The 16127-nt window shown below is 52.8% G+C and overlaps 1 protein-coding gene and 1 long non-coding RNA gene across 5 annotated transcripts; one reads left to right on the forward strand and one right to left on the reverse strand.

Moving 5' to 3' along the window:
* Positions 1 to 1659: 1659 nt before the first annotated feature.
* Positions 1660 to 4565, reverse strand: LOC123479129 (uncharacterized). Of its 3 annotated transcripts, none has more exons than XR_006654652.3 (3): positions 4344 to 4565; positions 3105 to 4096; positions 1660 to 1883 (listed from the first exon to the last, which is right to left on the reverse strand). It is a non-coding gene; the product is annotated as an uncharacterized lncRNA (long non-coding RNA). The 3 variants fall into 3 exon arrangements; XR_006654653.3 differs by having other exon boundaries at positions 1663 to 1883; positions 3228 to 4101; XR_006654651.3 differs by having other exon boundaries at positions 1664 to 1883; positions 3228 to 4096.
* Positions 4566 to 5207: 642 nt separating this feature from the next.
* LOC112299499 (chymotrypsin-like elastase family member 2A) lies at positions 5208 to 16124 on the forward strand. 2 transcript variants are annotated; one of them, XM_024554757.4, is made up of 8 exons: positions 5208 to 5309; positions 5574 to 5662; positions 6930 to 7027; positions 8119 to 8247; positions 9994 to 10130; positions 12048 to 12193; positions 13151 to 13303; positions 16049 to 16124. In XM_024554757.4, the coding sequence occupies exons 1-8, from the start codon at positions 5270 to 5272 to the stop codon at positions 16064 to 16066; spliced, it is 810 nt and encodes a 269-aa protein (XP_024410525.1). In that variant the 5' UTR covers positions 5208 to 5269; the 3' UTR covers positions 16067 to 16124. The 2 variants fall into 2 exon arrangements, with proteins under 2 accessions (XP_024410525.1, XP_045046488.2); XM_045190553.2 differs by lacking the exons at positions 5208 to 5309; positions 5574 to 5662 and adding an exon at positions 5992 to 6101 and having other exon boundaries at positions 6884 to 7027.
* The last annotated feature ends 3 nt before the right edge of the window (positions 16125 to 16127 follow it).

Below are 16127 nucleotides of genomic sequence, written 5' to 3' on the forward strand. Positions count from 1 at the left end.
GTCTGAGGGGGATTCCAAGATGGTACCCTGCTGGCTTCGCAGAGGGAGGAAGGAGTCACAAGCCAAGCAAGGCAGGTGGCCTCTCGCAGCTGGAAAAGGCAAGGGGAGCACTCTCCTCTAGAGCCTCCAGAAAGATCCAGCCCTGGTTTAGCCCAGTGAGACTGATCGTGGCCTTCTGACCTCCAGACCCGCGAGGAGGACAAATGCCTGCATTTTAAGCCACTGCATTTGTGGTAAGTTGTTAAAGCAGCCAAAGGGAATAAATACGCCAACCTCCTCTCTTCTGGCAAAATCTAGAGTACACTGTGGGGCTGGGGGGGAGAAGGAAGGGCAGGTCGGGGAGGACTCCCCGGGTACTGGCTGGGGTGACAGCAAGGATCTGGGCACTTCACCCAGCAGGCCCCAAACCAGTGGTTGGAAGTGAGGGAAAGTGGGCACTTAGGCACCGACCTCCCACCTCCACCTTTGGAAACGCACTAGAGTGCCACTGAGTGTCTGACACACTCGCCGTGCCTAGCTTGTAGTGAGCCCTTGGTGACTACACGCCAGGCACCGTCCAAGGACTTCACACACACTCTCACTGAATAATCACGGCAGCCCTTTACAGATGAGGAAACGGAGGCTCCAAAAGGGCTAAAGACTCGCCCAAAATCACACAGCTAGGACGGGACACCAGGTCTTAAACCCAGGCCATCTGATCCCAGAGTCTGTGTGGCTACAATCATCTCATTCTGCCATTAACCCCCAAATCTTGAGGACACCCCCTGTACACTGAAGTCCTTCAGTGGCCCTGCCAGGGGCGGGGGAGGTTGGGTTAGAGGCTGGGGTGTGCTGACAAGCCTGAGCAAAGCTGGCAACGAGCCCAGGCGGACAGAAACCCGAGAAGAGACTCCATTGCCCCCAGATGTCACACAGGGCTCGCTCCCACCGTACCAGCTACTGCTGGCGTAACCAATAATGCTGTGGAGCAGCCGACCACAAGCCCTCAGTGGCATCCAGTGACAGGATGGATCGCTCACACCTCTGGGTCAGTCGGGAATCGGCTCAGGGCAGGGGGCGGGGGAGGGGGAAGCTGCTCCTTTTGTCTGGCACCCCCCTGTGTCTCAGGACCTGGGGGTTGGCTGATCAAGCCTGGGTCCCAGCTTCTCCTGCCTCTCATCTTCCTCCTGGGAAGATGCTGCAAAGTTAATGTCAAAAGGCATGGATACAGGGAGGGGCAAAGAATCGGGCCCATGCTGGCAACCTACATTATCTCAGCCACAAATCACTGTCATAAAGAATGGGAGGGTGCGGCACTGAACTCCGCCACTGACAGGCACCGCCAGTGGCTGAGTCATGTAACCTCCCAGAGCCTCAGTTTCCTCATCTCTAAAATGGGCGCCTGCCTTCCCTCGCCCAATTAAATCACGGGGCCTTGTGATAAGAGCCATTACTTCTGTTGACCTCACACCTGGACTCCTATTTGCAAATCCTCCCTCTCCCTTTGTTCCTTAGGAGAGAGAGCCCCATTCCCAGCAGGCCTTGGGGGCCGGTTCCCTGAAGCTCCCTCTTATGAGGCTGGGGCAGATGTCTGCAAACGCTCTCCTGGTGGTGGGTCAGGGGGGCGGTAAAGACAGAATAAACACGGAGCATCTTCCCAAAGCATCAATTCTCCCTGGAGATTGGGTGGGAAGAAAGACAATTTAAATTACTTTGGACAATTTAATGAAAATCAGCTTACATTAAAATAAATGCAAATTGATTGTATGCTGTGCTATGAAGTGAGCTGCAAAATGCAGATCAAGTTTTAGGAAGGAGACTTCGGACATTTGCCGCTATGGTGGCCGCTCCGCGCTCGACCTCACGTCAAGGCTCCACTGCAAACTGCAGCCCGCACACCGAATCTGTGGTGTAAATAAAGTTTTATTGGAAACCAGCTATGCCCAGATGGCCGCTTTTGCAGAGCTGACTAGTTGCAACCGAGACCATATGGCCCGCAAGCTAAAATATTTACTATCTGGTCCTTCACAGGAAAAGTTTGCTAGGATTACTTGGTGGAAACATATGAGGGGTTCTGTGCTATTCTGATATCGGAGGCCGGCAGCCTGAGGATTTGGAGTGAACGTTGTGTGGTACATTTACTCTTATAGTGTTTGGAGTGGATAAACTGTGGTTTAACTTTTACCCACAAACCTAAGAGATAGGTGGAATGCCCGTGCTTTCTATTTAGTAGGTAGAGAAACTGAGGAAAGAGAGATGAAACGTGCCCCACCCCTGTTCTTCCCATAGGTCCACGTGCAGGAGAACCTCCTGCGTATCTCGCCAACCCGCAGAGGCTGATTCAGCCGGCCCGGGCGGGAGGCCTGCGTTGCTCACCAGCTCCTACTCTGTGGCGGCTACTGGCCCAGTCCAGTCTCTGAGTAGCAAGGACCCAAACCACAGTCAGCACAGAAGCATGGGGTGTAAGCCCAAGCCCCAGCCGCCAAGCCCTCTGGCATCTCAGAGGAACCTCTCTGAATGAGTCATAACCTGCCTGAGAAGGTCACACCTACACCTCCCTCCCCCACTGCGGCCTCAAGGACCCAGCCCAGGTTTAGAACTTGACTGCCTTGTTGTCCGACAACACACAAATGGGGAACCGAGCACCAGAGGGGGAAGTGAGCCAGAGAGCGGCTACATGCTCTCCTCCTCCCTGGCCTCCATTTGCTCTCTAGAACTCAGTGGTTTTGTTTCTGTGCCACCCATCCCCCACTCCTACTACCCGTGGTCTGGGTAGGAGCCTCTTGCCTAGATAGAGGGGCAGGACTTGTGCTCCAGGCCTGGCCCACTAACGAATTGCATCCCCTCCCCCACCACAACAACTGGCTCAGGGATGAGCATGTGACCTAATGCAGGTCCCATTAGGGAGTTGAGGGTCTTCTGATCCCTAAAAGGATCTCACTCTCTGCTGGAGAAGGGGGCATGAGGCTACCACAGCAAGAGGGGGAAGAAGGGAAGAGGGGGGCGTTTGCTGCCCAGGGTGTGTTTGGCCAACGTGTACAGATATTTCTGGTTGTCGTGAGTTGGGGGCGGAGAGAAGGGGGCTACTGGCATCTAGTGGTTGGGGGACAGGGCTGCTGCCAAACCTCCTGCAATGCCGAGGACAGCCCTCGTGGTGAAGAATTATCACCAAAATGCCAATAGTGCTGCAGTGGAGAAATCCCGGGTCAGAGGTCCTATAGCCATCTTGTTCCCATGCAAGGGACCACCTGCTGCTTCAGGCCACCGGGTGGAGCCAGATTGGACCTTCGCTGGGGAAGGCAGAACCAAACGTGGGGAGAAGCTCAGGCCTGGGGACGTCACCGGAGTCCTGGATCCAGGTGGGCCTCAAGCTAGCACTGCTCCTGGACTTCCCATTTTGTGGCCAAATCAGTGGTTTAGGGTGTACGCCTGTTGGATGACCCCTCAAAGCAGCACAGTGAAAGAGATTGGGCACATGTCCTTCCCTCTGTTTTATAGATGGGCGGCCCCCAGAGAGCCTGCGTGGCTTGCCCAAGGTCACACAGCAAGCCCGTGGCGCGCGCCAGCTGGTGTTGGTTCAGCGACCTCACACAGGACAAACTGTTTTTATATTAAAACAAACACAGATACACGAAGCAGAATGCCAAATTCACATTAACTTTCAAGATAAGAATGGGAGACTCCAGAAGCAGTTTGCTGTGATAGTGACTGCTGCAGATGATACACATGCGTCCGAACACTCGCAGGGAACTCAGCACAGAGCAGGGGCTAGACCCCGAGCGTTTGGACAGCCAGCCCCGTGGATCCTGCACCCCAGCCTCGCGCGCCTCCACCGGGTCCTAGGGCGATTACAGGCCACTTTCACGCTCACGCTCTCACCCGCCCTCACGACAATCCTGCCACCTGGGCCTGGGTTGTCGTCCAGGAAACTCAGGTCCAGAAGCGAAGTGACTTGTCGAAGATACAACATTCAGATCTGACTGAGTGAGGACTTGAACCCAGGTCGTAGGAGTTGAAGTCCCTTTCTCCTCTGCTTCTCTGGCTGGGGCCAAGGGCACTGTCTGTGGTCACAGAGCAGGGCTGTCTCACCAGAGCCTGGACTGCATGGCACTGTCCTCTGACCTCAAGCAAGGAGAGTGAAGGTGTAAGGCAGAGTGCGGAAAGCCTGCTCACTTTCTCTACCCTTCCTCCGCCAAAAACGAGGGGCTCATTGCAGTGCTAGGAGACCCGGAATGCCGTCTGCGGCGGCATCAAGCAAAGGGGCTTTGAAATCAGAACAACCGAAGTTGGGATTCCCATTGTGTCTCAGAAGTTCTGGGATCTTGGGCAAGTTACTTTACCTCTCCAACCCTCCTTGTCCTCACCTGAAATAAGGGATCCTCTCGCGGGATTCTGTACGACTCAAGTAAGCTGGGGGAGTGCTCCTGACATACACATGATGGCCGGCATCAGCCCCCCTCTCTAGGAGGCTCCTGCTTTGACCCCATTTGGAAGATGATGTTATCGGAGAAGAGCAGACTGCTGTTAGCTTGGGAGTGGACAATAAAACGCAGCTTGATCCACGCCAACAAAGCCCTCTCCATGGCCCCTGTGCTCTTTGAATCCTCTCCACAAGGTTGCAAAACAGCCTGGGCACATCTTTCTCCCCTTGTTTCACAGATGGGCAGGCCCCAGGCCAAGAGGTTTATATGACTCATCCAAGGTCACACACAGCAAGCTGCAGCCTAGAACAGGACCCCTCAACCTTGGCACCGTTGACATTGGCCAGGAGACAATTCCCGTGATGGGCAGTCCTGTGCACGGTAGGATGTTTAGCAGCTCCTGTAGTCTCTACCCACTAGATGCCAATAGTACCCCATCCCCAGCCATGACAACCCAAAGGGTCTCCAGACACTGGCAAATGTCCCCTGGGGGGGCAATAGCAGCCCCACTGAGAGCCACTGGCCTAGAATGCTTTTTGCCCAGCATGCCAGCTCTTTTCTTTGAAAATGCAACCCCCAGGACCAGCAACCCCTATTTTCCTTCCTCCCCAGCACATAACGTAATAATTTCTTGAAAGCAGGTAGAGCCTATAGTTCAATATCTACCTTTGGCATCTTTTTCAACGTATTTCCACAGTGACAGGTGGAAGAAAATGGAAAAACAAATATTTGAACACAGACTGTATTTCTCACTGGGCTCTGAGAAAGTCCCCACCTGTGCACTTCTAGTATCTCTCTGACTGATAAGCCTACTCATAAAACCAGGGCTTCAGCCACAGCCACAATCCCAGGATTCCCACGGACACACCATGATCAGGGTCCTATTGCTGACTGCATTGGTGGCTGGAGGTGAGCCCTGTCACCCCGAGGCACTTTCCCAGTGCCCTATTGGGACTGGGGATGGGATGTCCCTGCCCAAGGGGGCACAGTCCTCTGGTTATAAGAAAGCTGGAGTGACGTTCCAAAGAAGCGGAGTGAAGGGCAGGACTCTGTGGCCTCCTGGGATCCTTCGAGAACAAGGATTTTCTCTTTGGAGTTTGGGAACACAGCAAGTGTAGATTATACTGTTTGGGTCCCTGCTCCCTGCACTCACAGCCCATTCTCTTTTCACAGCTCTCAGCTGTGGGCTCCCCACTTACCTCCCCAACCTGTCCAGGGTGGTTGGAGGTGAAGATGTGAGGCCCAACAGCTGGCCCTGGCAGGTGAGTCACCCACACCCCGCTTCTTCTCTCCGTGCCCCCACCACCTTACATCACCCTTTGGGCCCTCCACCATGGAGTCTATTGCACTGGCTAAGTTGGGGAAATTCACCAATAAAATACATTTCTGTGGCCTTGGTCAGCCTTGGAGGGTAGAGAAAGAGGTGCCTTCTCCAGCTGCGATAAGGAGCCACCCCATCCCACTACCCATACACACGTGTGTTTGTGTGTGCATGTGTGTGGACACGGGTGTGCACATATGTGTGTGCAGGGTGGTCATAGAAGGCCTCTCAGAGAAGGTAACCTTGACCACACACCTGTAGGAAGCGAAGGAGAAAACTAGGTTCATGGCTGAGAGAAGAATATTCCAGGCAGGAGGAAGAGCAAGTGCAAAGGCCCTGGGGCAGAAGCGAGCCTGGTGTGTTTGCAGAACCTCCTGGAGGTTGGTGTGGCTGGACGAGAGGGCAGTGGGAACTGATGAGGTCAGGGTGCTCACATAGAGCTTCGTAGGCCATCGTGCAGTTTTGGATTTTGCACTGCGCACAGTGGGGAGCCACTGGGGGGTCTGAGCAAAGGAGAAACGCAATCAGACTTCCATTAAGAAAGGATCATTCCAGCCACCATGTGGGGAAAACCTGGGGTGAGGGACGGGCCAGGGTGAGAGCAGGGAGATCCCGGGTGAGAGATGAAGGCGGTTGGGACTGGCTGTGGAGGTAGTAAGCAAGGTAGCGTCCTCTCCACAGACTCTTGAAGTAGAGTTAGTGGAGTTGCCGGTGGATGTGAGTGAGGGATTCGAGAGGAGAGGCGTCAAGGATAACACCAAGGATGCGGGCCGAGCAGCTGGTAAAGTGGGGTTGCCATTTAGAGAGGAGGAAGCCTGAGGAAAGAGCAGGTTTGGGGGGTAGAAATCAAGATGTCAGCTTTAGACATATTACATTGGAGGGCTATGTCCCAAGGAAATAGCTCCCACGATGGGGAAGATCCCAACAAACCACATTGCAGAAAGATGTTCACAACAGTTAGTTTTTAAGTGTCTTTAGTTAATTTTTTTATTTTTTTCACCTCCCCGCCCTTTAAATTTTTGATATTTTATTCATCATGGATTTCTTGTGTTAATTTTTTTTTAATGTTGCATTAAAATGTCATCTACCCTGATTACTGAGTTCCCTGGTGCCCCTTACGTTTCGCACCTGAGACAGGTGCTTCCTCTCTCACCTTACCCAGCCCTGCCCTCGGGAACGGGCTGCTGAGTGCCCACGCCTCTTCCCAGGTCTCCCTGCAGTTCAGCTCCAATGGCCAGTGGCACCACACCTGCGGAGGGTCCCTGGTGGCCAAAAACTGGGTCCTGACAGCTGCCCACTGCATCAGGTAAGCGCTGTTCCCCAGACACTGGCCAGCATTCATCTCTGAGAGCGGGAGCCCAAACGTCCAGTGCCACGCCATGTAAAGGCGTCTTGCAAACAACCGCTTTGCCTGGCCAGAAAACAAGCTTCTCTCCGCCTTTAGTTCAGTGTGTAGGGCGACTGATGGATCGATAGATAATTTGACTAAGTGTCTTAGGCAAGGCACTGTGCGGGAACGTGGGGGGAGGGGCGTTTCCTGCCCTCTTGGGGTACTAGATGTGGGCTCCAGATCTGGAATTGGCTTCCCTTGAGCAACCTGAATGATTTCTCCAAGCCTCAAAACCATCACCTGTGAAAAAGCAGGTAACAGAATTTAACGTGGATTACATGCAATGATGCGTTAAAAGGCCCGGCACTTAGCAGGCGCCCAGTGAAAGTGAACTTTGACCACCATGAAGGCCCACAGGGAAAGAAAAGGTCGGGCAACATTCACTGTCCACCTGCCTTCTCCCCTCACTACCTAAGACCTCTGCTTATCTCACCCCAGTTGGTACTCAACGGAGCTTCCCTTGGGTCAGTGTGACTCTCTCATTGCCAGGAGGGGTCCCTTCTCCCCACCTAATTTGTTAGCTTTACGAGGTGGTAGAATAAGAGAGGCCTGGGAGTCAGGAGCCCTGGGAGTTCTAGATTCTCACTAATGAGCTGTAAAACTCTGGACCAGTTACTCCTCTCTGAGCCTTAGTTTCCCCCTCTGAAAACAGAGAGGTAGGGAGATTAAATTTAAAAATGCCCTTTTGGGCAAATGACTGCTGTGTTCTCAGTGCCTACCTCATTCCCCCGTGATAACATAGAGTTTACATCATTATAACTTTTATGTTATAGTTTATCCTTAGTAAAGTACAATTATAATCGTCATGTTATATTGTAGCTAACCAACTGTCTCAGGGAAGAGAGTTTTCCAAGTGCCAGCTGCTGGCATGCTTGGGCCCATCCCAGCATTATTCAAACCCAGGCCTCTGGAGACTGTGCATTGAGGCATCCCTGGCAGAGAGAGGGGGCCAGAGAGAGGACAAGGCAGCCAAGAGCTGACCTTCTCCCCGACTCCCTTTGTCCCAGCTCCTCCAGGACCTACCGCGTGGTGCTGGGCCGGCACAGCCTCTCCACGGAAGAAAGCGGCTCACTGGCTGTCAAGGTCTCCAAGCTCGTGGTGCATGAGGACTGGGACTCCGACAAGCTCTCCAAAGGGTACCTTCTCTCTGGGTGCCCCTGGGGGTGGGGTCGGCAGGGGCACAGACAGGAGGGTGTCTCGCAGAAGGCACCCCCTCCTTCGCTCCTTTTGTAGGGAGGGGGAAGGAGCTCTGACCTTTAGAAGTAGAGCCAGCCCCAAAGATGCCTGGGATGAGGGTGCAGACTGGGATGAGGGCAGGCAAAGTCTGTCAGGGTCACCTGGGGCTCCTGCCAGGTAAGCCCATAGATGCTCTGTTCACCCCAGGCACTCACTGACAATGTGTCTCTTCTGTGCCAAGCCCTGTGGACTCAGCGTGGGTCTGCAGGCCCAACACTGTCAGAGGAATAGGACACAGCGCCTCCTGCTGTCCTCTGCCCTGTACCCCCATCCAACAAGGCCTTTTACATTTTCAGAGATACCCTGATACCCTGCAGAGCCAGTCTGGGGGTAATGAGCCCAGGAAGATGACGAGGGTCTCAGAGCTCTCCAAAGCCCACCAGTAATTACCCCCCATGTGCCGTCTGCTATGCTGGGCACTGGACTCTGGATGTGGGGCACAGAGATGCACAGGTCCCTGCGCCCACTCCCAGGGAGCCCATGGGCACAACCGAGGTGGTGCGGGGTGGCGGCTGGGAACTGAGCTTCTGGAGGCTGATGGCTTCTGTATGACCAATGGTTGCGTGACCCTGAACGAGTTCCTCAGCCTTTCTGTGTCTCGGTTTCCTCTTCGGTGAAAGGAGGATAGTAACAGTGCCCACCTCTAGGGTTGCTGTGAGGATTAAATGAGATGATATATGTGAAGCACTTAGGAAAGGGCCTGGGTGGGGGCTGGTCCGAGCTCCCTGGGGAAGGTGAGGAGGACGAAGTGATGAGAGAAAAGGTCGCCTGCAGAATCGCCCACTCACTCCTGCCCTCGAGGGGCGGCCCTGTCGAGGCACATAGTTCTCTGCTTTAGTGATTCGCTCACGTCCAAGTCCCCTTTTAGACAGAATTTTGCAAGGGCTGGGCTGTGCCTGATTCACCCCTGCATCTCCAGCCCCTAACCTGGGGAAGGAGTATATAATAGGGCCAGAGAATATGTGTTGGCCCATCAGGCTTCTTCTGTGGTCACTAGTCCTGAGACGCAGGTGGTGCTGAAGAAAACTCAGAGCCACAGGCTCGCTCACACCCTCACTCCGTCAGTATTTGTTGAGTACCCACTATGCGCCATTGCGGCCAGTGTGGAAAATACAACCTGCTCATTGCGGACAGTTATTTTCCTAGATGAGTGGGAGACTAAGGGATGGAGCTGGGGGCACCTCAAGGTTGAGGGAGAGGAAAGAGAGCAGGCAAACTCCTGCCGTTTTCTAACTGAACACAGGAGATACATACTCGGGACAGACATCACCAGGCCACCTGGGTACATTTCCTTGCTGATTCTGGACAGAACCTCAGAATCCTTGTCAGCACAGCCCACCAGGCAGCCACAACCGACTAATCCAGCGGAGTGGCCACTGGCAGACAAAACTTACCTGCCCTCCCTGTTCTAAATAGTCCCTGAAAGGCCTCAGGGGAATGAGGGCTCCAAGCTCCACCAGGGACAAAATGCAACCCGGGAGGTTTGAGCACAGCCGCTCCCCAGTCCCTCGTAGCCCTGGCAGAAGGAGGGCTCACAGTCAGCCCGGCCAAGGAGGGGGTCAGTGGTCCAGAGGGGGCTAGGTCAGAAACGAAAGCAGGACAGGAACAGGTGACCCTCTTCCCACGCTACCTCTGTACCGACCCAGGAATGACATTGCCCTGCTCAAACTGGCCAAACCCGTCACCCTGACTGACAAGATCCAGCTGGGCTGCCTCCCTCCTGCTGGCAAAGTCCTACCTGACAAATATACCTGCTACGTCACAGGCTGGGGAAGGCTGCAGAGTAAGTGGGGGCCAGGAGCCCCAAAGCTGGGGAGGGAGGGAGGGAGGGAGGGAGGGTGGGGGAGACAGACAGGCAATGGCACCCTTGTCCAGCCAGGGGCTCTCTCCATACTCATCTCCCCAGAGTGTCTGAAAGAAACAGTTGTGGCCTTGGAGAGGCAGGATAGCATAGACTGGTAATAGGCAGACTGCCTGGGTTTGAATCCCAGCTCCTCCACTCACTAGCTGTGACCTTGGGTACATTACTTAGCCTCTCCATGCCGCAGTTTCCTCATCCGTCAAATGGGAATAATAACCTGCATCACAGGGACTGAAGCATTGAAGGAGATAATCCCTGGGAATCACTTAGATCAGCACCTTGCACATAGTAGGTGCTGTGTGTTAGTTGCCACTGTCACTCTGACAGAAGTTCCTCTGTGTGGCCCATGGCTGGAGTCCAGAGCAGCATTCACTCTGTGACCTCAGACTTCTGGGGTTTCACAGATGTCCCTCAGGCCCTTATCAGACCCTCCTCTCCACGTATCAAAACTTAACCTGTCCCGTGTGCCACCTGATTTCACGGCTCAGACCTGGCTTCCTGTGAATCTCCTTTTGACATAAACCCAAGGGTCAGAAACCCAATGATGGTAGGTCTCCAAGAAGGAACAGAGGACCTGCCCTTCCCCGTACTATCACCAGAGGTTGGAAGGCTCCAGGAAGGCTCACGCAGGTGATTGTTCCTTTCGTGATGACACACACACCTATTGCCGTAAGGGGTCTATTTTTCCAGAGGCACATCCACACACGTCCTCTCAAGTAAGTCAGTATCGCCCTCTTGACCAGCTTATGTGCAAAGATAAGGACACCTGGAAACTCAGCAGAAGCGAGAAGCAGGGGAGGCATCTCAGGATTATCAAGATGCAAGCACAGCCTCTTGTTTAAATACCCAGAAATCACCGGGGTGGAATGCATTTCATGGGAGGCAGCGAGAGCCAGGGAAAGGTGCAAATGCTTGGCTTTTCATCCCAGCTCTGTTGGTTGGCTATGTAAGCTCAGGCAAGCCACCTTGGAGCTTCAGTTTCCTCACCTGGCAAATAGAAGCACAGCTGGCAAGATCAAAAGAGATGAGGCATGACAATGCTTTATATGTTGTACAATATTATATGTGTTAATTACTTATTAATTAAAGTGGTCTTGGGAAAGCTGCTTAACCTCTCTCAGCTTCAAAATCCCATCTGTCATGTAGGAATATATATTTACTTTAGCATGTTTTGAAAAGCCTAATAAAACACCAGTGAAGAATTCTTAATTCTTAATTCTTGCCATAAATAGGAGTGATAATAGTAGTGGAAGTGATGGTAACAGTATCATTAGGGGCCATTAGGGAAGCTCTACCTTAACCACATTTGAATATTTTTCCCAACTTGGGGCTCCAAATGCCAGCAGGTTCACTGTTATGTTTAAGGCAAGTGATAGAAACCCATGAAGTTAGCTGGTCTCAACCAAGGGCAGAGACAGAGCCAGGCTTCAGGAACAGGATAGAATCAGGGGTTGGATGGCTAAAAGGCTCCAGAAACCCTCTCTCAAAATTTCTGTCTTGGTAGATCTACTTCATTCTTCTCTCCCTAGAAGGAAATGACAGCCATTTCCAACAGCTCCCAGGTTTACATCCTCTCTGGCTGGGATTTCTTAGTTCCAATCCCCAATTCCCAGGGAAGGAGCTCATTGGCTTAGGCTAAGTAGCTATTCACCCCTGAACCAATCAACTGTGAGGACACGGTATAAACAAATATGGCTGCTCCCATTGCATCCCTGGATGGATGAGAAGTAAGAGGGATCAGCGAAAAGGCTGGGCAGAAAACCCAGTAGGTGTCCACTACTTCCCTTATTCTCAGAAGTCCCTTTGTCCCTGTAACACCTTCTCTCTCATCTCATGCAGCCGGCGGGGCTCTTCCTGACATCCTGCAGCAGGGGAGGCTGCTGGTTGTGGACTATGCCACATGTTCCAGACCTAACTGGTGGGGCAGCTCTGTGAATACCAATATGATCTGCGCTGGGGGTGATGGCGTGATCTCCAGCTGCAACGTGAGTGCCAAAAGTCAAGTGCCACCCTTCCACAATGACATGGGGCTGGGGGTGCAGAGAAGCTCCCAGGGGTCCTAGAATCTACCCTCCTGCCTGCTAGCAGAAGCACCAGGAAACTGCTCCAGACATCTGAGACCCTGACCTTTGTCCTTCAGTCTCCAGAAAAGATGTTTTGAGATGTTCATCCTTGTATCCACCCCGTCACTGATGGGAAGTCCTTCCTTGGGTCTCATTTGGGTCTCTCATTACCATCATCTCTTACTCTTCCCTCTGTTTAGGAAAAGAGCCAAGGGCACATATTCTCTGAGTAAGGTCCTTTCTAAGGCAACTTGAGTTTATCTGTTGAATTAATCCCAGCAACAGCCCAGTGTGGCCCTCGTGGTAGCTGCCACAGGGTCTTCCTGGAGGCTGTCTTAACCAAAAGGAATCGCAGCAGAGTGAGGACAGAGCAAGAAGGAGCCTCACATGCCCTACAATCACACCGTGCCCCTACACTCTCTGCCCCGACGCAGACCAGCCCGGTAGGGTCCCTCATCATGGGTGGCGGAACACACGGCACCCTAACTGTGGGACGCAGTCTTGGCTCCTTTACTTACTGCCTGGACAGCCTCAGGCAAGTCGCAGCCTCGTCTCAGGGAGTCAGCACTTCCTCTTCAGTGAAATGGGGACACGAGCAATACTTACCTCATAGGTTTCAGTGAGAATTAAATGAGATAAGGTACAGAAAGTGCTTAGCTCAGTTCCAGGCACAAAGAAAGAATCACAGGTCTTGTTGGTATTATGGTGCTGTCTTGGGCTGTGACTATGGGGACTGGTCAGAGGCCACAGTGACAGGTGGTGGAACAATACAAACGTATTGCAAACATGAAGCAGGGGGCTCTCGTGGGCAGCCCCTCCCCCTCGCATCCCCCACCCAGGCCCCCAGGTCCCCGCTGACAGAGCTCTGGCCTTCCTCAGGGAGACTCCGGAGGACCACTGAACTGCCAGAACGCTAATGGCCGGTGGGAAGTGCACGGCGTGGTCAGCTTCGGGTCAGCCCTCGGCTGCAACTACTACCAGAAGCCCTCTGTCTTCACCCGAGTCTCCAGCTACATTGACTGGATCAATTCGGTAAGAACTGGCTACGCCCTCAGGCAGTGCTTGCCTAGGGTTTGAGAACCCCGCCCTTCCTCCCGAGAGCCAGGCAGGGGCCCCTAGAGGGGGCTGCAGACCTGGGCAACTCCCAGGGGTTCCCACCACTTCTGTGTGGGCAAAGTTGAGTCAAAAGGCCTGGAGACAGTGGCCTTGTCCAAAGAGGGTGCAAACAAAGGACATGCCTCAGGCATGGAGAGTGGGCTCCTTAGGGTGAGTGGGGCATTCTGTTTTTGCTTATCTGTGTATATAAGCCCAGACCCCACCCTCCAATGCTATCAGCGTATTTATCTGCAAAGCCTAGAATCTGATGGGTGGAGACCCGCACAGCCTTAATCATTGGTAACTATTCCCCCTAAAGGACCCCCTAGATAAATGCATCCCCAAGTGCAGATGGTAGGTGACAACCACCTTGGTTTGCCCTGAAATGGAAGGTTTCTTAGGATGCACAGCTTGACATCTTAGATTGGGACAAGCCAGGCAAATGGGACTGAGTTGGTCCCACTATTATTGGGAGTGTGTCCCCAGAGAGCTATCTCCTGGGAGCTCAAAACCAGTAGCTCACAAGCTTCCACACCAGCTCAATTCCTGTTTTAATGAAGAACACACTTTTATAATAAAAGCCATGAAAGTCATTTTTTTAAAAGCTGGCACCAGTGTTAGGAGAAGCTGTGGTTACAACCAGCAGCAGGTATAAGCAGTCCCAACAGGGAGCGCCATCCAAAGAAAGGTGGCCTCAGAGCATGTGAGGGGTTTGGGGAAACTGAGGCAGACAGAAGGAGGGAGGGAAGAAGACACTCTGTGTTGATTAGGGGCACTTGTCACCCACCTCCTTGCATCACCACCGCCTCAGTTTGCTCTTCTGTAAAATGGGACTCAGACAAGACCAGGACTCCTCCATGTGCTCAGGAGCCAGAGCACGTGGGAGTGGGATGTTTGTGGTACCGCCCCAAAGAAGAAGCTGGCACCAGTTTCGGTATTTTAGTTTTCAGAGAACTGTTCAACTGACTCAAACTGACACTTCTGTAAGATCAGACATGAAAGCATAGCCTTAGCATGTGGTCACAGGGGAGAACTCCACTGTCCAATGGGCATTGTCAGAATAAGCAGGTGGCTGCCTCCGATTTCCCATTAATATCTGCCAGCTCCTTGCTCATTTGTCTGTCTGCTGGCGTCTCTTTGCTAACAAGTTCAGCTGATTCCAGAAAAGTTCGTTGGAGAAAAATGTAAAAGCGAGAAGAGAGTAGCTATTCGTCTGTAGGGATTTGGTTTTGTTTTGTTGTGGGTAAATGGAGGGAAAGCCAGGATCCCGTTTTGGCAGAGTAAATCTGAGTCTGGCTTTTAAAGTGTCACCAGCATTTCAAAGGAGCCTGACCCCAGACCGACTGGATGGGAGGATGCACAGAGACCTTTTCCCAGATAAACCCTAGGATCCTTTCCCAGCCCCAGCTGCCACATGAGTCACCATGCAGCTGGTCCTGGCAAGCTCCTTGAGGGTCCAAAGCAAGTGCCCCAGCATCAGCTGTCCCAGGCCACAGACACAAGCACAGCAGAGGAGGCCACAGCCAAAAGCATGGTCCAATGTCAGAGGGGCTCAGTGGGGAAAGGGAGCTTTTGGAGGCAGCTGGGCAGAGGTCCTGGGTTCACGGGACAGCAGCCTGGGCAGGCACATGCGCCAGGTGACGGGCTCCAGGACTGGCAGAGACAAGCGCCCAGCCGTCCTCTGGTGCAGGCTACCCCACCTGGCAGCTGCAGAGGGGCTGGCGGGCCCCTGCAGTGGTCTCAGCCCAGGGTCAGTTGGGAGCATGTGCCCAGACAAACCCAGACAGATGTCAAGGTCAGGAAGTTGCCATCCAAAGGCGGGGCAGGAACACAACAGGAGGAGACAGGTGGCCAAGGGCATTCGACCTTCCACCGGACGTTCATTGAATGACAGCCACAGATGAATTGTCAGCATTCACCCTCTATTTTTGTCTTTACTTGAGAGGGTAACAAACACTCCACAAAAACCATTAAAAGAATGCAAGAGGATACCCAGTAAAAAAAAACACAGGTCCCCGCTTGTCTTCATCTCCAAGTCTGTCTGCACCAGAGATGAGCATGGTTAACACTCGTCTTCTGGACTTCGTTACGCAGATATAGTCTTCTAACCAAAAATAGGGTTTTACTCTTTATACTGTTCTGCAACTTAGTTTTTTCACTTAACACCGTATCACGTTACATGTGAGCACATACATGTATGGCATTCTTTTGAACAGCTCAGTTATAGTCCATCGTATGAATATACTCCTGGTTCCTATTTTCCGCTCTCACGCTGCACAATGTCACCCTGAGACATCCATTCCTGAATGCTGGTTGAGTGTGTATTCTCTAGAGATCCAGAGGCATCTCTGGATCATACAGTGGGCATGCAAAAACATTTAAGACTGTTGAACAGCCTCTCAGAACAGGTTTACAGCCCCGCCCATGGTGGGTAGCAGCGCTATGCAAACAGTAGTACTTGCTAACTATTTCAGAGCCCTCCCCCTTTGAGAAACACATACAATCTGAAAAGCACACAACTGGTAGGCGTTCCCTGGGCAGGCGGGTGAGCAGCTGTGATAACACCCCTTGCTCTGGTTCACCTGAGCAGCACGGAGCCTGGAAGGAGGAAGCCGGACGCTGCCGCGAGCAGCTCTCTGCTCTCCGGGGCTACCTGGCTGAGTTCTTGTGTGTGTCCTGCAGGTGATGGCAAATAACTAACCACCAGAAGACTTGGGAAGGTCACGGAAGACAAATAATAAAGTGACAATTACATGAATCA

The sequence above is a fragment of the Desmodus rotundus genome, chromosome 3, assembly GCF_022682495.2.
Source record: "Desmodus rotundus isolate HL8 chromosome 3, HLdesRot8A.1, whole genome shotgun sequence".
Classification (NCBI taxonomy): domain Eukaryota; kingdom Metazoa; phylum Chordata; class Mammalia; order Chiroptera; family Phyllostomidae; genus Desmodus; species Desmodus rotundus.